Source organism: Merops nubicus, unplaced genomic scaffold (genome assembly GCF_000691845.1).
Source record: "Merops nubicus isolate BGI_N331 unplaced genomic scaffold, ASM69184v1 scaffold3236, whole genome shotgun sequence".
Taxonomy (NCBI): domain Eukaryota; kingdom Metazoa; phylum Chordata; class Aves; order Coraciiformes; family Meropidae; genus Merops; species Merops nubicus.
In genome coordinates this window covers 50,798-75,531 of record NW_008616769.1, presented here as the reverse complement: position 1 = coordinate 75,531, position 24,734 = coordinate 50,798, and the positions used below count along the sequence as shown (strand labels likewise).

The 24,734-nt window shown below is 45.9% G+C and overlaps 1 protein-coding gene across 1 annotated transcript in view; it reads right to left on the bottom strand.

Annotated features, from left to right (window-relative positions):
• Positions 1-139: 139 nt before the first annotated feature.
• CTNNA1 (catenin (cadherin-associated protein), alpha 1, 102kDa) overlaps positions 140-24,734 on the bottom strand; it is a 47,782-nt gene continuing 23,187 nt past the window's right edge. The window contains exons 4-11 of the mRNA XM_008942919.1: positions 21,180-21,336; positions 15,418-15,618; positions 14,147-14,298; positions 11,444-11,554; positions 9,743-9,924; positions 8,771-8,876; positions 2,729-2,863; positions 140-737 (exon numbers count right to left, since the gene is read on the bottom strand). Of these exons, the coding sequence (XP_008941167.1) occupies positions 450-737; positions 2,729-2,863; positions 8,771-8,876; positions 9,743-9,924; positions 11,444-11,554; positions 14,147-14,298; positions 15,418-15,618; positions 21,180-21,336 (1,332 nt within the window). The 3' untranslated portion in view covers positions 140-449. The remainder of the gene's footprint in view (positions 738-2,728; positions 2,864-8,770; positions 8,877-9,742; positions 9,925-11,443; positions 11,555-14,146; positions 14,299-15,417; positions 15,619-21,179; positions 21,337-24,734) is intronic.

The window sequence follows — 24,734 nt, the reverse complement described above, 5'->3', positions numbered from 1 at the left end:
AATACATACAATACCTTAAGTGATTATTTTTTTTCTGAGTGAAAAGATCTAATTTTTCTCTCTTGATCACAAGGAAAAACTGCAGTCTCCAAGTAGGTTGGTTCAGCTATTAGTGTTAACCGTTAGTGTTACTGGAAAATCCTCTTTGGTTAAAGAATACTTTATTTAAAGCAAGATTATACAAAATGATTTTCAGCTGGAAATAACACCCCTGAAATCTAAAAGCCATCTAAAGTTAACACGCTTCCGCAGGCTGGAGCTCTATCGATAGGACTTAGAAATCTGAGCATTTCCCCACGTAATCTAAACAAAATTATCAAAATTATATTAAGTAAATACATTTTGAGGAATAGTAAACTTCTGAAAAAATCCTTAGAATATTAAAAGTAGAGTTCTGGAAGGAGCAGTAGTGGGCTAGAGAAAAAAATAACCGAGACAGAGACCTCTCTTTAAATGCTCTCCATGGCCTTGAACTCACTGAGAGCCTGCACTGGGTTGACATGTTTCTTCTGGGACGCTCTCTTGATTTTCGTTTGGGTTTCGTCTTGTTTCTCCCTCTTGACCAGGGGTTTCTTCTCCGGCGCCTTCATCTTCCAAGAGACGGCGGGGAGATTGAGGGAAGCCATGCCCTGGGACTTCTGGTACTTGGTGGATGCCACGTAGGAAGCCTTCACGGTTTGCACCACCGCGTTCATCAGGTTCTTGGCTGCTTGGATGAGAGACATGGCACTGTCCACCTGCCAAAGGGCAACATCCGAGTGTTAGACACCATGAAAACCCCACCAACACAGCACTGCAAAAAAACGATAGCCCTGGGCTGTAAAAGCACTCAAAACCTGTTTTTTATAGGTTTTCTGAGGTTCCAAATGAGAGGTGGTGTTCTTCTTTGGACACTACATGGTACAAAGGTGGTTTGTGCCACCAGAAATAACGGTGCAAGGATCTGTTTGCCCGTGATCTCTGCCTCCCCCATGGCAATGGCAGTCTAGAAGGTTTGTGCTGTTTGCTTTTGTGACTGCACTTGGTTTGTGGCACAAGGGTTTGGTAGTGGGGGCTGCAGGGGTGGCTTCTGTGAGAAGCTGCCAGAAGCTTCCCCCACGTCTGATGGAGCCAATGCCACCGGCTCCAAGACGAGGAGCCCATCTGTGATGGTGGTAGTGCCTCTGGGGTAGTGTATTTAAGAAGGGGAAAAGCTGCTGCAGAAGAGAGCTGGGAGAGAGGCGTGAGATGATGGGAGAGAAACAGCCCTGCAATCACCAAGGTCAGTGAAGAAGAAGGGGCAGGAGGTGCTCCAGGTCCCGGAGCAGAGATTCCCCTGCAGCATGTGGTGAAGACCACAGTGGAGCAGATATCTATCCCCCTGCAGCCCAGGGAGGTCCACAGTGGAACAGATTCCCGTGCAGCCCAGGGAGGACCCCACACCAGAGCAGGTGGATGCCTGAAGGAGACTGTAACCCCATGGGAAGCTCCACACTGGAGCAGGCTCCTGGCAGGACCTGTGTCTCTGGAGCAGTTTGTGGGCAGGACTTGTGTCACGTTCTCCAGGTGCCAGTGCCCTGCTCTGGGTTGGACCTCTAGCTTGTGAATGCCAAACAGCCCAGGGCAGGGTTTTGGTCTGGAGTGGTGTTTCAGCACCTCTGCTCAAGCTTACACAAGCGCTCAGCTGCCTCTACACACTTAGATCCCTGTGTTGAAAACATCTACAGAAGCTTTGGGGAAAACCCTTGAAGCCATTGCTTGTCTAGCAGCAAACCAAGCTGCTCTTCTTGTTCTGGTCCCTTCCTCTCCATCACGTTGCAATGCAAGCACAGAGCTGCATTTCTAAATGCATTGTCATGTGGCTTAGGATGTGAGCTCCTGCTGCCTTGGTTGTAGCTCGGCTTTTACAAGATTTCTGCAATGTACAGATGGGGCAGGACTGTAACACTGAGGAGAATTTTACTTTTGGACAAATGAAGCCCCTGGACTGGCACAGGTCTTCACCTCCTAACCTGGTGGAAGTGTCACACTCCTGCTGGCATGTTTTAGCCCCACTGGGCAGGCTCACGAAGTGATCATTTGACAACTCCTGCTTGTTTGTGGGGGAAAAAGATGTGCTACTAAGTGTAAGCACTTGAAATATCTAAATGGTAGAAAGTGGTGAGTTTTTTTTTCCATTTGCTTTGAAGGATTCCACCAGCAATACCAGACTATCAGCCATTTCTGTCCCTTCTTCAAACAATCCTCCTCCTCATGATGTGGATGGGCAAAAGCACCAGTGATCAAACGTAACAGGGCAAGGAAGAATATGCCAGAAGAAGCGAAGAATTTAGCTCCACTCGCCTCCCCCAATACCCATCATGCAGATTCCTCTTGGGAGGAAGCATTTCATGAACTACAGCAAAAAAATGATTCCAAGGCTGTGCAGAGACACGGGGTAGGTTTAGCTGTGCTTGTTAAAGTGATTTAAGCTCACTAAGAGTGGAAAACAGTCTGGAAAAATAGTAGTTTACACAAAGGTGAAGCCAATGAGTCTGCAAACACCGTGGAGTAAGGGAAAGCCAAGGCTGCATCTTCCTCCCTGACAAGTGTTTGAAGACTGTGGCAGTGCAGGCAGCATTATAAACTCTGCATAACATTAAAACTTTGATGGAATCCTCCAAAAGCTCTTGTCTGCATAAGTTTTGCACAAAAGCTCAGCTTGGAAGAGCTGGGAGGAAAAGTCACACGAGCCACGGCTCATACGTACCCCAGACACAACCAGCTCCCCGCCGAGGTTCTGGACTTCAGCCTTCACTTTGCTGCAGATGTTCAGCTGGTGGCAGTACAGGGCGATGCGCTGCAGGTAGGCCAGGAGGTCCTGCTTGCAGGCGGAGTCGGGGCACTGCAAACACAGAGGTCAGGTTTTACACTGCAGCCACAAAAATGGGCACAGAAATCATTTAGGGAGAAACTGGACAACGCCATCCTGTACTGAGAACGGGATCCAGAGATCACAGAATCGTTAAGGTTAGAAAAGAGCTCAAAGATCATCAAGTCCAACCATCACCCAACACTGCTGTGACCATTAAACCATGTCCCCAAGTGCCCCATCGGCAGATCATTCCCCTTTCTGCTGAGTTTTGACTGTCAAAAGGCAACTGAGCGGTGCCAGGGCATCACTAAAGGCATACAAAAACCCAGAAGCAATAAACACGAGCTGTCACAACACTGGGGCAGCTGCTGGACAAAATTGCTGGAGATCCTTTCAGCCACGTCGCTGCTCTTGGGCTCCCTGGAAGGATGAGGGCTACCAAACCTTCCCAGAGCAGGTTTAACTAGAAAAGGTCCTTCCTGTGCACTGTACAGAACCCAGCAGCAATGACTTGACATCCAAAATCTCAAGTTACTAGAAGATGTTACCGAATCCAGCCTCAGTTCTCAATCTGAAGTATTTGAGGGTGATGATAAATGACAAACCTGACAGCGGTGCTGCCAGCAGTGCCCAGGATGACAGATTTTTAAACCAGTCTGGATATGTTCATGATCCTGCTCTGGGGAGACCCCCCTGCAGTGCTGGGGCAGCTCTGGAGTCCTCAGCACAGCAAAGACAGGGACCTGCTGGAGCGGGGCCAGAGGAGCCCCAGCAATGACCCGAGGGGGGAACCCCTCTGCTGGGAGCCCAGCAGGAGAGAGTTGGGCTGGGGCAGCTGCAGAGGAGAAGGCTACAGCTGGGGAGACCTTCTGGGGGCCTGCCAGGACTTCAAGGGGCCTGTCAGAGAGCTGGAGACTGATATGTTAGCAGAATAATCCTAAATGTGGCACCAATTTACCACTTAATGCTTTACTCAAGCAGGTTTATTGCTTTCAGAGCAAGGTAACAAGCCCCTCCTGGGTGTCAGCAGTAGGGGCTGAGCCCTAATTCTCACTGCAGACCTTCTCTCCTTGGCTATAGGATAGAAGAAGAAACCCTGTATATAGAAGGCAAAACAGGAGACTGCACCAGAGGCCATCGTGTTGCACAAGCAGAGCTCTGCTACCAGGTGGTCCTGTTCACACCCAGCACTCACTTCCCACAGCAGTAACAGATCTGCATGATCAGGATCCAGCACAGCTGAGCGGTAACTGAACCCATGAACGAGGAGAGGTGAGGGGTGACCTGCTGGAGAGCAGCTCTGCAGAGAAGGACCTGGGAGTGCTGGGGGACAAGTTCAACATAAGCCATCAATGTGCCCTTGTGGCCAAGAAGGCCAGTGGTCTCCTGGGGTGCATTCAGAAGACAGTGGCCAGTAGGTTGAGGGAGGTTCTTCTGCCCCAGTGAGGCCACCTCTGAAGCACTGTATCCACTTCTAGGCTCCCCAGTTCAAGAGAGACAAGAAGCTACTGGGGAGAGTCCAGAGGAGGCTGTGAAGCTGCTGAGGGGCCTGGTGCATCTATGTGCCAGGAAAGGCTGAGAGCCCTGGGGCTGGTCAGCTGGAGAAGAGAAGACTCAGAGGGGACCTGATCAATGCTGAGCAAGAGCTAAAGGGCCACTGGGGGACAAGAGGCTGGGGCCAGACTCTTGTCAGTGGTGCCCAGTGACAGGACAAGGGGCAACAGGCACAAACTGGAACCCAGGAGGTTCCACCTGAGCAGGAGGAGAAAACTCTTTGCTGTGTGGGTGCCCAAGCCTGGGGCATGCTGCCCAGAGAGGTTGTGGAGTCTCCTTCTCTGGAGAGGTCCCAAACCCATGTGGATGCCATCTTGGGCACCCTGCTGTGGGTGAGCTGCTGGAGCAGGGGGCGTTGGATAAGGTGATCTCCAGAGGTCCATCCAAACCCACCATGATGGGACTCTGGGATCTCAAATAACAGAGGTTTAACTCTGAAAGGAAGGTGAGCACAGCGAATACACCCATCTGTTTTTTCCAGGGCCAGACCACGGGGGATTTCTCCACCAGTGTGGGATGACACAGAGGTGTCTCATGTGCTGCACACAGAGATGCCGAGCTGCAGCCTGAGCCAGCACAGACACACTCACCCCCCTGCACCTCTACGGGGTTCTGGCAAGCTGGGACAAGCACACCCAGCTGTGGAGATCAGGATGGCTTTCTGGGCATCCAGTCCCATGTGACCATACACCAACAGGAAACCTTTCCAAGGGAGGCCATGAACCACCTGGAGTATCTGCAGCCCTCAGTAGCCACGTCACTTCCATCAGTGAAGGGAAAACTGGGAAAAACGAATCACCAAAGTTTGCAGGTTAATTTTTCAAGCTAATCAATAGTAGTCAGTGGTACGAGATGTTTTAGAGAAAGCCCACAAATAGCATCGGCCAGGGAGCTAATGGAAAGCTGAAATTACCATTTTGGAAAAGACTCTCCATCTCCCCAACAGCTCCTCTAACAAAGGGAACGAGCAGCACAGCGGCAGCCTGAACGGGATGTTGACAACTGCACAATACGGCACATCCAGAGGAGGGCTGAGCAATTTGAGGTGCTTTTTGGGCTGTGAGCTTATGGAAAGCATTTAAGGAAAGACACTCTCAAGGAAAGAGGCCCCCGTGTGCGTACCCATGGCTGAATAAGGCAGCAGAAAGGTAGCGGAGGGAGCAGGGAAATAGGAAATATTCTTGGGTTGTATATATCAATAGATGCGAGCTGGAAAACCACATCCTAAAGTGTGAGGTGCTTCCACGAGCAGGAGAGAGAGCTGAGTTCCAAGACGGATGATGTTTAAATACAGATGTAACGCAAAATAAAAGAGAACCTCATCAAAAGGCACCGTGGCTGCCTGTATGAGCCCTGCCCCTTCCTACACACATAACAATTAAAAACCCCAAAAGGCAACAATTTCAACACTGATCAAGAGACACTGAATTATTGTTTTAACCCATGACAGCCCCAGAGGCCCCATCTGCAGAGCCAGCTAGGGAGGATTCCCACCACAGGGTCACAGCAGACAGCAGCACTCCAGGCAGACACAAATGGGTGCTGGGGGATACCCCTGCCTCCCCAGACCCCCCAAAATGAGATGCTGCCAGAGATGCAGTGGTGGTGGTTGGCAAAAGCTAAGCTGGCTGCTCTGAGTCCAAGTCAGGATCCATGCTGGATGTGAAAAACACACACACACACACACACACACACCCCTGCTTCCCACTGCCCCAGGGGTTCCTCAGGTCAGAAGCTGGATGTGGGCAGGCTGGGGACATGGTGACCATGGCAGGGGGGACATGTGTCGTTCTACTGGGGTCCCTGCACCTCAGATCCCCTCTGGTGTAATGGCCAAGAAGAAGGCCACTAGCATTCTGGCCTGGACCAAAACTAGTGTGGCCAGCAGGACTAGGGAAGTGATCGTACCCCTGGGCTCGGCACTGGTGAGGCCACAGCTTGAGTGCTGGGGTCAGTTTTGGGCATCACACAATAAGAAAGACCTTGATGGGCTGGAGTGGGTCCACGGAAGGGCAATGAAGCTGGTGAGGGCTCTGGGGAACATGGCTTGTGAGGAGCAGCTGAAGGACCTGGGGGTGTTTAGTCCATAGAAGAGGAGGCTCAGGGGAGACCTTGTTGCTCTCTCCAACTCCCTGACAGGAGGCTGGAGTGAGGTGGGGGCTTGGCCTCTTCTCCCAAGTAACCAGCAGTAGGACAAGAGGAAATGGGCTGAAGTTGCACCAGGGAAAGTTTGGATTGGATCTTAGGCAGAATTTCTCTCTTGGAAGAGTGGTGAGGCATTGGCCCAGGCTGCCCAGGGAGGTGGTGGAGTCCCAAGCCCTGAAGGGGTTCAAAAACCGTGTGGACGTGGCACTTGGGGACGTGGTTTAATGTTTGGTTGATGCTTGGTCTTTTCCAACCGTAATGATTCTGTGATCCTGTGACTGGATGCTGTGGTAACCTCATCCTCCCACCACTACCAACGAAAGCAAGCAACAGAATTACTCTTTCGCTTTCAACATTGAGGAAAAATAATAATAGGGGGAATTGTCTTGCTGCAAATCGTTTTGTGTCCTGATTCTAACTGCTTCCAAGCCCCCCACTCACCACGAGCAGACTGCTGCTTTGAGCGAAGATGGACACCTCTGGGAAAATCTGCCGGCTGATGGCCAGACACTTCACGGCAGACCTGGCCTGCCTGGGATATCAGCTTTTATGGCTCCAAAGGAAATGTGCTGGCAAGAGTTAGAAGTTCCTGACCCACTAACACAAGGGCTCGTGATTCACCCTGTGCCACAGGCAACAAGTACACAAAGCCCCTGCATTTGCTGGAAGCCCCTGTCAGGCATGGGAAGGCGTCGGTGCTCTGCTGGAAGGGCTGTGCTGGCAGGGTGCCATGCTAACAAGTTTCTACAGAGTTTGCAAGTGTATCTAATGAAATATGCAAGCTGAAAGGATTAGCAGAGTCTGGAGCCGGAAAAAAAAGCTATATTCTTGTCAAAATGACTAACTGTATAGTCCTGCTCATATTTATCTTCAAGCACCTGCTTAATCTTTTACATTTGAAGGATCCTACTTCTACTAAAAGGAGCCACTTAGTTTTCTTCTGTATTTTGAAATGGCCTGGTGCAGAAAACTGTACACCATGCTTGCATAAAACATGTGAATTAAAAAAAAAAAGACATTATAAACCTTCAGCCCTAGATCCCCCGAGATGTGGAACACAAACTGCTCCTTGCTTCATGTACCTACAGCAGCAGTGCACCTGATTCTTCCAGAAATACAGTTGTCAAAATGCTACAGCAAGGAGACCCAATTTAAAAATCACTTTTCAACTTTATCTCCCCATTGAACATTCCTCACTGCATCATTAATAAATGAGGGTGAAGCCAACATCCCCTGGATGAAACATTTGAAGAGAGATCTGCATTACAAAGATTTACTTCCAAAGTGACACGGGTTTATTTAAAACCTTGTGTTATGAATTTATATTCAGAGAAGGGCTGAAAAGCAAACGGCAGCTGTACAAAACAAAGTTTAGTCCATGATCTCAGACTTAACCTACCTGCATTTCAGGGTCTTTCTGAAAGGCACAATATTATTACTAATGCTGATGTTCCTCTGCAGTTTGGGTGTGGACCGAGACCAAAGGCACTTTTGCCCAGCCCAGTTTGTAAAGTGGCTCAGGGCAGGCAGATGCATTGCATAAAAAGCCCAAGCTGGCCACACTCCTTCAACCCTATGAGAATTATTCTCAAACACTTTTGTACATATAGCACAACAATGTGCACAACAACCTGGGACAGCAGCAAATACCTGGCTCACTACTTGCCTTGCTCAAAGTCTTCATCAACCCTGACTGGACAACAAAGAAAAATTCCAGAGAGTTTTGACAACCTCACCATTCGGTCTATGGGGCATTTGGAAATGGTTAATATTAAAAAGCTGCCTCCAAAATAATATTAAAGGTTGTGCAACAGGCCACGTGCAGTAATTATGGTGTTGCCAATGCAGTCTCATCATTGCTTTGGAAAGCACCGGGCATGTTCTGAGCATGCCAGAAGTGCCATGAAGTCAGTTTCAGCCCTGTTCAGTCACAGAAAGTGGCCTAGATACTGTGTGACATGAAGCACTGTTGGCATACGCTACCTTAAAATGGGAGGTGCTTGATTCAAGCCAAAGAGCTGCTGCTGAGCATATTTAGCTGCTTACACTGTTTTGGGTGGCAGGGGAGCAGCTAGAAAGAAAAGGCTAGAATTTTCCAGCAGCAAATCAGGAAAATCAGTTAAAAACCCCAAACCTCCAAACTAAACACATTTTCTTCTGTTCATCATGTCTGCAGCAGTAAAAGGCCTCCTACAGCTCATCTGTGCTGGAGGCTTATGAGAATGAATTGTGACTTACGTGGTCAGCAATAGTCCGGCCCAGCTTGTCCATCCTTGACCCAGCCTCTGCAATCTTCTTGGCTGCACTGATCACATCTGACGTATTTTTCAGTGGACCTTTACCTCTGAAAAACAGAACAGAGTCCACCTTCTAGAACCAGAAGAGTGAATTATGTATTGGTTTTCTCATTCTGCTCCATACAGCACAGGAATGATTCCTCACCTAAACTGCACCAACAGGGCTGCACGGCAATGGACAGGTATAACCATTACAGCACCCTCATTTGCATGACAGTTTCCCCCTTTCCAGCCCCTCCCCATATTTAGATTAAATCCAGAATAAAAGCATCTTAAATTCTACTGCTTTAAGCAACCTAATGATGATAAGAGATAACATTTTAGAAGGCAGATTTGCAATTTTCATGGAGCGCAACATCAAGTTTAAAAAACAGTGTTGTATAAAAGCTGGTAAATGCATTTCAAAAGGCATCAACAAACCTCTCTTTCTTTTGCAAATAGCTGCACTAGGAACTACTTCCACAGCACAGCAATCTCTAGAAGCCCACAGAATTTAATGTTGTAAAGAACTGAGCAAATATATACATACATATATATATATATTTTCACTGGGAGAAGAATCACCAGAAAAAGAGAGAGAGAGAGGGAAGGAGGGCAAGAGACGAGAGGAGAAGGAGAAGTGAGGAAAGAGGAAAAGAAAAAAGTGAAAAAAAAGAAAAAAGAAAAGAGAAAAAAAAAGAAAAAAAATGGCACTAGCTGCTGTGTATCTATAGATCAATTCAGACAGTTATTAGCACCCAGTCACTGCACAGTAATGTGTCTCTGGAGCTAACACACAGGCTTTCCTAGGGTAACACTTAAAGGAAATTATAAGAAGTAAGACTCTTAAGAGTACTTGCAAAATATTTCACTGAAAGATCAGCATCCCAGCCAGAGCTGAGGGAAGGTGTGTGCACAAATTAAAAGGACTCACCTGGTGAAGTCTGTCATTTCCATCATAATCATGCACATTTGTTTTGCCAGAACAATTATATCATTACCGCTGTCATCCCATTTTGATACTTCAGCATCCAATTTACTCTTTTCTTCCTGGAAGCTTGCAACTTGCTCAGCAATCTTTGCTTTTTGCTCTTGAGGGAGCTGAGCCATGATAGCCTGAAAGACAGAGTTTTCTCACATTGTCTGATGCTGCCACTTGTAGAAGGCTTTTCAGAACATTTCACTAATAACCAATTTAAGTCATGCAGATGGGGGATAAAACTTTAATAGCAATCCTCTACCTAAGGCTTTACAGAACCATTTCCTTCCATTTTGAATCCAAGTTTATGCTCCTTCTTAAGAATGCCCAGAAAAGCCAGCTGACACCTGAAGCATGGGCATTTGCATGATAAAACTGCTAGACTCCAAAAAATTTTGCCACATATTCCCATCCTTCAAAGAAAAACTGCATGAAGATGGGGGACTTGCCTCTTCAATAAAATTTAAGAGTTTTAAATCGAAGTTCCACTTAGGTATCTTTCAGTGTTGCAATGCACAGAAGAAATACTACGAGTCTCTTTCCTGCAAAAACCTAGATGTACTATTTTGAAACATGCATACTGAAGAAAGAGCTAGTAAAATTAAAGAGTATGTGCTCACTCCTGAACAAAATCTATTAGGCTAAGTTTACAACCTATTTGAGACTCAGTGCCTTTGCCTTCATAAATACCAGGAGCATCCACACCTCCAGGAGCAGGTGAAAAAGAGTTTTCAGTACAAAAAGCCCCTGGCAGCAGCAAGGCAAAAAAGTACATCAGCAACCTCTGCATTTAAATAAAAAGGGGGAGAGGGATACAGGAACACAGAAAGCTCAGGCAAGGAAGGAGAGCATAAAAAATATTCTCAGTTAGTTGAATTCCAAAGCCAATGTGGCGGAAGTTTGATAAATAAGGCCTAGCTACTTCTTGCCTGTTCTCAGGCTAAAGAGTCTTCACAAAAAACTTCCATGGCACCTTCCCAAGAGTGTAAAATGTTATCGATCCAGAATGGGACGTGTCAAATAAAAACAATAGGTAAGGCCTGTTTTTCCTTCAATGTACTGATTTTAAGTGTTCGCCTATTAATGATGATACATTGCCTATCAATGCTTTCATTTCTAGCAGTCATAGGAAATGCAGTTAGTTTAAATGATTTCATTTTTGAGCTCCTCTCAACGGTGTCTTGATAAATGCTCGGTGGCCCAACACAAACCATCACGGGTGTGAGAAGACGTTTTGTAAAGATTTCCTGCCCACAAACTTAGCATTTGCCTGTTGAAAGTAACATTAGTGCAGTGGAGTAATTTGCCTTGTATGTCCCTGCAGGAGCTCACCTAACTCCAAGGCAAACACCTGCAACGTCTGCCATGTCAAAGTATAAAGTAGCTTGTTGGTATTAAAAGGATTTTGATCTTTCAGAACATCCAAAATAAAACACAGATACTTCATGTTTCCCAAAACACAGATGTTTCAAATGCAACACAAGCTGCATTTCACTCAACCTCCTTTTCAGAAGAAAACTGGGAACAAAGAATGACAGTTTTCTGATCCAGCAATTTCGCCACCATCTCTAAAAGTCTTAACCTGGATTTTCAAAGCAAGTTGAACTGTTTCTTGAAGGCAGGTCACAGTTTTTAAGGCTCAGGTTTCTCCCTTACCCTTGCACTTTGCCCAGCAATGAGCTGATCATCTTCAGTCTGAATACTTGTTCTGCTTCGGACATCAAAATCCTCAGTCTCAAAGTCAGAATCATCCAGCTCTTCAGGAGTCTGAGGAAAGAGTTATTTAGTCAAACAACAGATTTCATGGCTCTACAAACCGACAAGAATATTGTTTTTTCAAGCAGAGAGAATGGAAATCAGTGAAGGTAAAAACTATTCAATGTTTTCAACAAAAAGGTAAATACAGGGACTGTATCCAGCTTGTAAACATATGTGATTATAAATGCTTGACCGCTCATGTTAAACACCATGGGGATCCTCAAAATTACATACCAGTAACTAAACATGGGAGATTTGTCAGGACACTAATGCACTCAGGACTTGAAACACAGAAAATAAGTTTTTGCAAAAGGAATAGTATTTTTGCAGCTTGGTTAAATGGAAAAGCTTCACTTGAGAGTCTGAAGCTAAAATTACACACGGCTTTAAGGCCTGATTCAAAACCACAGATGTTGTCTTTAGCACAATTAGGAATCAAAGCATCGACTAAATCAACAACAAATAAAATAAATCGCAATTTATTCTTCTCCCTCAGGAAAAGCTGGAAATTTTTAGCTAGTAAGGGCCAGCTTTTACGCTGTAGGCTAAACACATCTGACCTAGTTCCTGCTTGCCTAGGATTTATTTTATTTTTGCTATTGCCAGTCTATAGCTGGCAAACTTTTTATAAAGCTTATCAAGTTTGAACAGCGTGTTTGTCAAAATACTCCATCTTTGCCTAGAGTGGCACTTCATGACAATTTTGCAGAGCTGGATCAACAAAGAACTTCATAGATAAATACAATAAATTGGGATTAACAGATAAGATGCAAATAAAGTCCCTGTTCTTCAGATTTCTTCCCTATGATTTGAATTTTGCAAACTTGTTTTCCAATACATCTGTATTTTGCGATACGGTTACAATAAAGGTGGATATGCAAAACAGCTGCCAAAAAGCAGAGTTGAGCATGCTGACAACCAAGACCTAGGGTATTTTAGCCATCATCTTCTTTCCATGCCTTGAAGAACAGAGTACATCCACAAAATCAGCTACTGAGAAGCAGCTCAGTGTACTAATATTAAAAAAAAACAAACAAAACCTACACACACACACAAAAAATTTAAAAAAAAAAAAAAATTCTGCTGCATCTTTAGAAATTGTTTATGAATCTCCAGCCCCCTTCTCTGCCCATCCATCCCAAAAGCCCAAACAACTTGGGGTATACACAGTGCAATTCTGCCTTTCAACCTGTCACCAAGGGCAAAAACTCCTCTGGGGGTGCTGCCAGATTCCCTGGGGAGCAGGGTTGAAAGGGCTTTACTTCAGTCAGCTACAGATACTGCAAGATACTAGTTTTGAAAATCGTAGAATTATAGAGTCATTCAGGTTGAAAGAGACCTTTAAGATCATCAAGTCCAACCATTAACCTAACGCAGCCAAGTCCACTGCTAACCCACGTTCCTCAGCATCACATCTCCACAGCTTTGAGACCCCTCTCTGTTTCCTCTTGTCCTAAATACTCTCCACAAACACAAAAATTAGGTGTTTGAGGGACTTTTCCTTCTGGTTCCTGTAAAGAACAAGTGCCACCAGACAGTTTCAAGTTTGTCTGCATAGCAGGAAAACACTGACATCCTCATCTAACATAGGCTGTCTATAAACCCAGAGCTTAAGTTTGAAATATATTATATGGGGAGCACATATGGGGTTGTCAGCTTTTCTTCTGATTTTCCATCTTATTCTTTGCTTTAAGCAGCAAACAGTGAAGATACTACTGCAATGATTACTATAATCACATATATTCTGGGGCTGTACGTCCTTAATTTGCTTAGCACCAAAATGCATCTGCCATGGTTACCATTCTGAAAGCCAAAGACAGTTTCTCCATGAGGCATTTCTGTTTGAGTCAGAGCACAAGGAAAAAAGAAAAAACATTTCTTCTTGCTGAGTCTGGCTCCTGCCCATTTTTACCATGCTAGGATTCAAGAAATACACCCATAGGTCAGCCTCAACCAGAACTTTTCTGCATCCCTTCAGTCAACAGCAGGAGCTCCTCTGCATCTTCCCTGCTGCCTCCTACCAGCCTAACACTGCCTGAGCCACCAGAAACTGGGACTTCCAAGTCACTCACTGCACCCAAAACAGGCGAGCACAGAAGAGACAAAGCCTCTATGAACTGGCCCCCGTTTACTGAGGTTAGCCAATTAATGAATTACGTGCTCCACCAACTGCAGACTGAACGCATCCAAACCCGGTTTTGAGTGACTAGCATTAATCCTCAACATTAACTTAACGAAGAGCCACCGGGTTTTACTTCTCAGCTCTCAAACCACCAAAAAGCATCTTCAGCTGTGAGTCCTCTTGCTGCTGTTAAACCAAAGGTCACTGATTCCAGCACATTAACAAGCGAGGCACTACCAGGAGATTACAGATGGGTGAAGGGTCTTTTGCATCACCACTCTGGTGCTCACCGACGCTCAGGCCTGTTTAATGAATTTGAACCAAGCCGCACTTCTGAGGCACTCCACAGAGCCAGCAGCAGTTTTTAAGCTTGGGAATGTTAACATGAGCTAAAGGAAACTCTTCTGCCTGCTCTGCCTCGAGCTGACGCCCGTCGGTTCAGGAAGGGCAGGGAAGCTGTGTCAGGGGGTTGTGCTCACCCGGATCATCAGCACAGCCTTCCTGATGTCTCGGATGCCATCGTACACCAGTCGCGAAGCATCAATGAACTCGTTTTCATCCATTGGCTGGGCAGGGTCTGAGCTCAGGGCTTCCACTGCAGCTTCTACTTGCTCCGTAAAGCGGGGCATAACTGCACGAGAGACCACAGGAGAACAGTCAGTGCCCACCGCGCCGCTTTCTACGTGCTCCTGTAGAAGACGTGTGTGCACCCCATCGTTAATGACCACTGGAAACTGCAGTGGTTCCACTTAAATTCAAAAGATCCACTACAGAAGCACACCGGTACTGTAGCTCAAGTCTTAGTCTGATTTCTATTTGCTCTGCTGCTGTTTGGTTTTTCCCCCTCTCAGACACCATAAAGTTTATCGTGCCCTTCAAGTGGACAAGGAGAAGACACCTGGGGAAGCAGTCAGAAACTCTGGGATAAAATATTCAGCATTTGTTTAATGTTTGCTGCAGAACATTATTTGTACATCATTTTTTGGGGGAAAAACATAATAGTATTACCACCACGAAGCTCAAGTTTAACATGGCACTGGAAGAGGGCAGGCTGCACTGCTGTACTTCAGTGACTCACTACACCCCAGGAAGAACATCACAGAACCATTTACAGTCTGTTCCTTTCTTCCTATCGCCCTTAATTCTTCATCAAAGTAATTAAAGCAAAAACAACAACTAACAGGTGGCACAGCATTCGTTAAAGCGACCAGAAGCACTCAGTATCCTACATGGATGCTACCAGATAGTTCACACCCTCATTTCTTGTGCAGGTGTGGGAGACTACAACATACCTACAACGTTTCTTTAACGGTTACAATGACATGTTATAAAATTTACCCTAAATTATTATCCAGATTCTAATCTACTGCACCAATGTGGCAGAAATCTTCTTTCTGGATCCCAAGCACTCGCAGAGCCTGGTGCAAGACACTCAGCACAACTCTGGAGCCCTGACTCACTGTGTGGGACTCACTCCTCGGGGTAGTAGCTGGTGTTGTAGCTCCCTGCAGCTCCATCAGCGGCAGCAAGGGTGCTCAGGGAGACCTTGTGTGCGGCGGAGTTTTAAGCCACTCTACACAGCAAAATTACATTTCCCATTTTGCAACAGCTCTGCAAATAGCTCCCCCTAATTTTCATTCTAGAATGTAAATGGAGGCATTGCTAGATTTCACCGGTGCATTAGCCTCCGCTTGCCCAGGTGCTTGTAAGAAACAGGAATTCAGGGGTCCTGGGAGCAAGCAGCTCTTACCTGTGTTGGACAGTAACTTGGTGGCTTCCAGCACCTTCTCCGTGTAGACTCCAGGTTCGTAGTTATCCATTTCAGAAGTGACCACATGAATGACTCGAGCAGCACGTCCTCGAATTGCGCCAGCGGTGCGGTCTAAGCCGTCAACGTCTTTCTCTTGGAGAGCTATGACACACTTGTTGACATCTTCTAAAATATGATTCTCTGGTGGTAAAAGAAGGAGGATTTAGACGGCAACGTCTTCTATTCTGATGCGGTCACCAGCACTGCAATTTCTGTTCGTGACCCCCTCTATAAACCTCCAGTGAGATGCTGTAAAGCATTAATTTTTAAGCTGGCTACAACCAGCAAACAGCTGCCCGTCCAAACTAGGTGTCCAAAAGGCCACCAGGCCCTCCACCTACCAGCATCCACACTTCTTGCCCCTGTTTGGTCTTGATTTTACCAACAGGAGAGCTGAACTCAGCTGAATCCTCCCCTAATGTGCTTCTTTTGATAGTCCTCCCCAAGACTGCCCAAGCTCTTATTTCAAATATTTGGAAGCCACTCCCCCACCATTCCACGTGCATGGGGCAATGAGGCAGCCTCCCCAGCACCACACCCAATCCACTCAACACTCTAATAGACTGGGCACTGTTGCACGTTTCTAGCTTCCCACATAGTATTTTCCTGCAACCACACACATGTCATCAGAGAATATTAAACTGTTAGTCCTCCATTCAAATTTAAGACACGCAACATATGCAGTGATTTATGCAGAAAGCGTTCCAGCAACAGAGTACTCCTTGCCTCTTCAGAAAACAAAAAATAAAGCCAAGACCTCTGTTTGTAGTTTATTTTTAGAATATCTATTTTCTTTTTTATACAGAGCTATTTTCCCCCATTCATCAAGTCCAAGAAGCCCCAAATGACTAGAAGCCTGTAAGAGATTTCTGGAGATGCCTAAAGTGGTTGGAATTCTCACTTGGGGAAACCTACCCAAAAATTCTTCCAAACTTTGTCAGTGACCTCGCTAACACATCGGTGCCAACGCCTTGATATTGCCAACCTACATCAGCATTTGGGCTGCTTGGTAAGAAACCAACTTGGAAAGATTCCTGCCCTGTCACTTAATATAGTTGCCACCGTTACTTACCATTGACTTAATTACGATATGCCGCCGACCCGTGCCACTGAAGTGGCTTTTATTCCCTATGCAGGTAGGAAAAGAGCCATTTTGCAAGAGTTTGTAGAGATGAGAAGCACATCGAGTTGACTGATGGAGGACTGTATGAAATGGCTGAAGGGATTGCTGCTGGAAGTGTTACGCTTAATTTACATAAAATTAATAGAGCCAGGTGCAATATTGCAAGACTTCTGTAAGCAACCTGGACAAAAAACACACTTGTGAAACACCTCTGAAGCAACTCAGCCTGAACAAGTTCAGCTGGGGGCAGAATTTGGCCCTAAGAGAGAGAAGTGCAGGTTCATTAGTGATTTGACAAGTCACTGAGCAGGCAGCCAAGGTACAAGAGCTGCAGCAAGGAGCACACAGAGTTTTGGTATTTAAAGCAAGAGACAGAGAGTCCTGCAAGATGCAAAAGTGGAAAATAAAAAAGAAAAAGCATCAGAGTCAGGCTAAAACACAGATTGTTTATTGCTTGAATTCCTTAATGGATAAATTAAGCCACAGACCATTTAAAGGCCTCTTTGGATTATAGGAACTTTAATAAGAGGCAGGGAGAAAATGAAGATGAGTGTTTAAATGCCTGCTGATCATTTAATGCCTTTTGCAGATGTGAAGTGGTCAGAGAGAGACTTCTAGGGAAGGGAACCCCACCACAGGCTGCGAGGGGCCCCGGGGAAGCGTGGGACTGTCGGGTGCAGCCACTCTGGTTACACTCTCCACTTGGATGGTAACAAGCACGACCTGACACCATTCTATGTAAATCTGTTCATACACACACTGGTACCCATCCTGCAGGCACATGGCCCCTGAGTGTCTGGCCCCAAATGCCATCTGCTGAGGCTGGGGTGGCAGAGCCCACGAAACGCCGACGCGGGGGTTCAGCGCCAGCACCTTCGGGAACGTGGGGACGCCAGCCTGAATCAACGCCACCAGCCTTCCTGGGGCTGAGCAGGAGGAGAGCCCCTCAGCAACAGGGTCTCGCCTCAAACGCAGCACAGGCAAAGGCGTCTTCTCCTGCCCAAATAACCATAGGGAAAAATGGTGGTGTTTGGCAACAAGGTAAGAGAGTAAGAAGAAAGGCACTTTCTCATTAAAACTGATTTTTAGAGCAAACAAGGACATACATAAAACTGTGCAAAGCTAAAAGAATTAACAGTCCCCCATGACTGCCAATCCTCAATCCACCCCCACCAAACACCTTCCACCTCCACCCGCCTCCCCAGTAAGGGGGTTAAGAAATCCTTTTCCAAACATCCCAAAAAGTCTGCAAAGGAGTCTAAGGGCTCCAGGAGATCAAAACCTCAGAGCAACAGTCAGGAGAGAAAGCCACAGACGCATAAACGTGGTTGTGTTTCTCCACTGCATCCCCTGTGGAAGGTCTCAGAACAATTTCCATGCTGGACCCTCTTCTTGACAAGGGACATTGGAGGAACCAGGTCAAGCAGCGGTGTCAGTAGACATGGTTACGGAGTAACTCCTGGAGTGTTCATACACTTGTAAATACAGTATTCATCTTGTAATGAAGAAGGACAATCATCGGGCCCAGGCAATCTCCATCTGCAGGCTCTTAAGACAGAGCAGTGATGGGCAGTCTCTTGTGTAAGCCCCTGTCAGCGCCAGAGGAACAGAAGGCAGCAAATGGAATGATTTTTTTAGAGGGTTTCAAAGCAGATCCAGGTAATTTCAGAACATTGAATTTGACAATTACATGGTGTTATCAGCAGCTGCTCTAAAGAACCGAGAGAGTGGGCACACAAACACACCCCAAGTGCTTAGAGAAGGCACCGACAAGAGGGCTGAGAATTACAGAAGGTGCAGAAGAGCTTTCAAATGAGGGATAATGAACAGGCAAAGATTCTGCTGTGAAGAAAGAGCTGACTGACTGAGCGTAGGACACAAGGCTGTAGATTTACAAGCAGCATGAAGAACGTGCGTAGGAAATAAAACCTCTTCACCATCTTCTGCTACAACTTGGGGCATCAAATGGAGCAAACAGGCAACTGCAAAACCAAGGAGGTTCTTCACACAGAGCACAACTAAGCTGTGAATTCTGCCCAGGTTGATGGAGGTGCCAGTGGTTTATAATGGTCAGAAAAGCAAGTTTAGATGAAAAAAATCTGCCAAGGACTGTCCAGTAGATAGCACTCCTGATGCCAAAGCTCCCTGAGCTGCAAATCACTCATGGTTGGGAGCGGACAAGAAACATTTTAGGCTACAGTATTCCTCTGCTATTAATCTCCTAAGCCCAGCCAATTGGCCACCACCAGACTGTTGTCCTAACTCAATAGGGGCCTTCTTGTGCTATGTCCCTCATAAAGCATTGCAACCTGCAACACTGTGCATGTAAGTGTCCTCCTTCTACGATACTCTGCTTTTACCTAAACCAAACACTGCTTTCATCAAGCCTTCACTTGTGTCTAATTGATACAATGCTGTAGCATAAGCTGAATAATGAAGCAGATCCTTCACACAATCACAGAATTGGTTAGGTTGGAAAAGCCCTTAAGATCAGTGAGTCGTGATGGACAGCACCACACGTAGTAGGAACACATTGGGGTTCTTATAGATAAACACACACACAGGTACAGACTCACAAGAACTCTTCTAAATTCTGCTTCCACCCCAGTTAGGAACTGATACAAGTGGACTAATAACCCCAGATGGAACCTGGTATAAATCATACGAGTCACGACTTTATCAAAGAGATGTTTGGACTTTTATCAGATGAAGTGGAGCTGTGGCATTTATATGGAAAGCATTTATCAAAGTTCAAGCAAATGATATTTAAAACATTATTTATTGCTTTAATACTTTTCTAGCCTCTCTTTGATAACGGAGCACATACAAATAATTACTGAATGCACTCGGGCATCTGAAGTGGTCTCAAGCTACATCCTTTCCACGGTATCCTTCCGGGTGGTGTCAGCCCCCACTGCGGTGAGGAGCACGCAGACAGCACGAGGAGCTGGGACTCCTGGGTAGGAGGAGGCCCCTCAAAGGCCTGGGAAGTTTATGCTAACTTAGCACAGAGAAGATTTTTGTTCAGAACCCAGGGAGCCACAATACAACACGTATGACGACAGGTGACTCACTGTGGAAACACTGCTTGTTTTTTTGTTGTTGTTGGTTTGTTTGTTTGTTTGTTCATTTGTTTTAATTAAAACAAAAAAAATCATGGTCTTTTATTTCAGGACCTTAATTTTTCCTCTACATCTTCTAGCTATGTTCATCTGGTACTTCTGACTCCACACATCTTCCTGTGCACTCTCTCTTTGCAGCCAGCATTTTTAAGTCACTTGAGAGGCCCAAGCTTGTTCACACCAGGAAAATCCAACCCTCAGTTTGCAGGGGTAACCTGTGAATGCTATTGCAGACACAATTCACATGGTCACATCACCATGTCCTCCAACTAGGGCAGAATTAGAGGATGTAGAAACAAAAATGCCCCTCTGCTTTCTAGGTCACAGCAGTTAATAGTGGGTCTTTATCAACAATGCTGATAAAACAGATTATCTTAGCAGGCACTTTACCAAACGGAATTATTAATCTATTATAGTGATCTAATCTTTTTTTAAAAGCTTTAAAAACTTTACTACAGCTAATATGGTTTAAAATATTCATGGAAAGTTTTCTATGTGAACAGATTTATCTTAATTAACTTGTATGACCATGGTTTAGATATTCATTTTTGTTTATGTAAGAGGAGTCTAAGGTGAATTAAGGGATTGCACAAGTGTGGTGAGGAGCAGCTGAGAGACCTGGGGATGTTGAGCGTGGAGCAAAGGAGGCTCAGGGGAGACCTTCTGGCTTTCCACAGCTCCCTGACAGGACGATGGAGCCAGGTGGGGGTCGGGCTCTTCTCCCCAGGAAAAAGTGATAAGACAAGAGGAAACAGCCTCAAGTTGCCCCAGGGGAGGTTGGGGTTGGACCTGAGGAAAAAAAAAAATCTTCCCGAAAGACTTGTCAAGCCCTGTCCCAGGCTGCCCAGGGCAGTGTTGGTTGAATCACCATCCCTGGAGGGGTTTCAGAGTTGTGTAGATGCTTAGGGACATGGTTTAGACTTGGTAGAGCTGGGTTAATGGTTGGACTCGCAGATCTGAAAGGTCTCTCCAACCTAAACGATTCTATGATTCCCTGACTGTCTTTGTTGCTAGTTGGTAACTTGAACATCACCATCTTCTGTCTCCCCCGCTGCTCTGGTGAGGTTTGTCTGCAGCAGCTAGATGGCAATTCACGGGTAGTTCAGCTGGCAATTCCAAACCCTGAGACAGAAAGTGTTTAAGCTGCTCTGTCTGCTGACATGTAAATATATACATTTATGCACGCACACACCGTAAGGGCAATGACAGGTTTCTAGAGTCTTGAACCAAACTATCACTGTTTTCACACTATAAAAATACCTCTTCTCCACATGCCAAGATCTCCTGCTCTGTTTTCACACCTCACTCGGCGCACGATGACGCTTGCCAGGTGAAGTGTACCAACACCATCCCTTCCAAAAACCCAAGAAGACTCCAGAACACGTGAGGAAACCACCCGTTCCAGGAATGAGCTCAGCTATGAGACTGATTATTTCTGAGATCAACCCCCTGCTTACCCGATACAGCCAGGAAATCATCGATGGAAGTGATGTCATCAACAGCATCTGTCAGCACGCGGACTTGCTTCTCCCACTGCTCCTTGAAGAGGTCCATGTTTTCTTGGGCCAGTTTGCTTTGGGGTTTAGCAGCAAGAGCCAGGGCAGCATTAATAACCTGTAAAACACCTCTGGACTTTTAAAACTCTCCCTAACAAAACAACTCATTTCCATATGTTTATCCAACTCCACTGCCAACAAAGCAAGTTTAATAAGTTTTCAGGAACTTGATGTTTAAAGGCAAAAGTGTTTTTATCTGTTGCTCTCCCATTCAACTCACACCTCCTCCCACGTTTATTATGGTTATTTATTACAAGCAAAACCACTTGGCAAGTCTTCACAAGAGCTGGCTTCACCTCGCTTTAACAGCTCACCTTAAAAAGGTGTTGCTTTCTCAGTACCAGTTGTGGTGCTAACTATTTTAGACAGGATGACATTTAGTACAGTGGAGGCTGCATTTCCTGAGCTACTTACCAGAACCTGAGAAAAAAAGGTCAAAAAAGGATTCATCTTACACAGCCTGAAGTAGAACCAATATGCAAATATAAAAGGAAAGACAATTTTGGTATTTATCTTTTTTCCTTAAAGCTTTACTCTGTACCTTGCTGATAATTGTTACAGTACCTTCAGATTCCCATTAGGGCTGTGGAAGAGCCAGATCTGCCAGGGAACAGGAGGGTACTGTTTGATGTTCCTCCTGAACACCCCCCTACTAATTTCCTTCAACCCTCAAGACTGTAATTTACTCCAGATCCTTGTTTTTCTAAGCAGAACAAATGCTACACGTACTGCTGGGTAACAAAGTTTATGCTGTGTCAACTGATCAGTCTGTTAAATGACCAAAAAAGCCTCTTTGGGTGTGGAAGAAAGCAATCTCAAGAGCCTGCTCCTGTTCTTCCTGCACTATGCTCCAGCAGCATGACCTGGAAACAGGCCAGGCGTGGGAAGGCATCTGCAGTCCAACAGACATGACAATCCTAACCTTGTTTTTCAAGGTTTCACCTAAGACTGAGAGCTAATTAACTCCTAAGTTCAATGTATCATTTTTCTTCCCCGCTTCCAGACCGTATTAATTTCGCAAAGTTGACGAAGAAAACATGCAAGCACCAGATGTTCCTGGTTCTCCAAAATCTCCTTGCTCCATTTAAAAGTGTCACAAAGCATTTAAAGAAATATATAACTCACTAAAGACGAAAATGATGGTGATGGCAAACACATCACGATGGCACTGAATGAATCAGGCATAAGGAGGTTGATGCACCCAAGGGATGCTAGAAATTAGCAGTGACTGAGGAAAATCCCACAGCAGAGCTACACTGCTCTCCACGCTACCATCCTGCCCCTGGAGACCCAGGCTGCAGGGCTGTGTCACAAATCACAACACAGAAAAATGTGAGAAGCAACTTGGTGTGAGCAGCACTCTGACCTTCTGGTGGCCTTCTAGTACTTCAAGGGGCCTGTCAGAAAGATGGGGACAGACTTTTTATAAGGTCGTGTTGGGACAGGACATGGGGTGATGGTTTTCAACTAAAAGAGGCAGATTTAGACTAGAGAGAAGGAAGAAACCTTTTCCACTCAGTGTGGTGAGGCCCTGGCCCGGGTTGCCCCGAGAGGTGGTCGCTGCCCCATCCCTGGGACCATTCCAGGTGAGGTTGGCCGGGGCTCTGAGCAACCTGCTCTTGTTGCAGATGTCCCTGCTCCCTGTGGAGGTGTTGGACCAGATGACCTTTAATGGACCCTCCCGACCCAAACCAGCCTCTGATTCTATTGCATGATTCTAACAAGTATCCTGGAAACAAAAAAGGTAAACCAGAAGATGCTCCAGAAATCTGCTTTCAGATTTTACCCTGCTAGTAACTGTAACTACTGAGCCAGAGGAGATGGCAATACCAAGGGTCAGGACATTTTCTGCTGCTCTCTTCTCCTGCCTTGGCTCGTATCAGCTATGAAAACATCCCTCAAGCACTGAGACGGGTCAGCATTAATGCGAAAGGAACATATGGCCCCTGTACCTGGGTGATGTATGTCTGGACAGCAGCATCTGTCTGAACAATTAATCTTTGTCAACAGCACATGTCCAACCCCAGATGCCCACGTTAAACAACTCTTCACATGTAATGGAAGAGCTGTCATAGATAGAAGGCTCTGCAAGCGCTTGAGAAACTCAAGCAGCGTGTTGTCACCAACTCCAGATGCAGGAGGCAGAGGCTGCACCACCGTCCTCCCAACAGGCAGCTTGTCCAACTGAAAAAAGGAAATTGTTTTTATATATTACAAAAGCAAATATTCATGGCTAAGGCAACAGTGTTTTTTTAAAAACGGCCTAGCCTGTGAGACGGCCCTGTCTGGCATTTGGAAAGCAGCCAGCAGAGCTAGAGAGGAGGACAACCCAGTGGGGAAATCAACAGCTATCAAGTGTCACTGTGCAGATAAAGACAAAACTGCAGCTTACAAAACCCACACAGGTATGTGTGTGTGCTCAGAAGGGAATTCCAGCCAGCAGACACCACTCAACAGTCCATTTGTTGTAGCACACCCTCTATATCCTCATGTGCAAGGTGGTCACCATGTTCCCTTTTAGCAGGGGTGATGAAACCCTTCAGTCTATGTACAGCTTTACATTTACGTGGGAAATTACCCTGGACATGTCTCACACGTCTGCTTGGGGGAAGTAAAGTCCCAGGGATTACTGGCATACCCTGCGAATTAGCTCTTTGAGTAAATACTCCCCTCCATGACACCTGGTATCCAGCACAGAGTGACTGATTCATTTTCCAACAGAAGCTTGGACAAGCAGGAGAAAAGGGATGCTGTATCTTGAACAGGCTGGGTTGTGTAGCAGGACCATGATTCCTCTATTATCCATCTATTGGGGGTTGGGAAGGGACCAATTAAAGCACCCTACTGCTTCTCCAAAACCATGAAGCATTGGGCCATTAATTTAAAATATGACTACCTCTTACAGGAAGGATATATATATATATGTATTACAAAAAAAAACCAGGAAGGACATGTCCAGACTACCTGAAACGGAGCTGCTTCCATGTAAAACACTTGGCAGCTCCAGAGCTTTTCAAAATGCTGCCAGAGCACTGTGATCACAATGACTCACCGAAAACGTACAAAGCAAGGAATCAAACAGGGACGTTTTGAGACCGTCCAGAAGGAAATGAAGCATGGCAAGAAAAGGCACTATTTTTATCGGTGCTTTGTTTCACGTAGCAGTGGCAGTGTTCAAGGCAGACAGCCCAAGGCTCAGAAATGTGGTTCCAGTGAGACGCTTGAGTGGCTCTCCTCCACCCCACAGCCTCCTGCAGCAGCAGCCAGGACTTGGCAACGTGTGCCTCGAGATGGGGCAGCCTCCAGCTTCAAAAGATATGCAATTGATGTCTCAATCTGTACCTCAAATCCTCTTCTCACCTCTTCCATGGGAAGAACCTGGTTTGGGTATTTTTTGCCTCTGTTGAAACTGAAGTCGTCAGACTGAATTTATATATTTACAGCTTTGCAGGACAG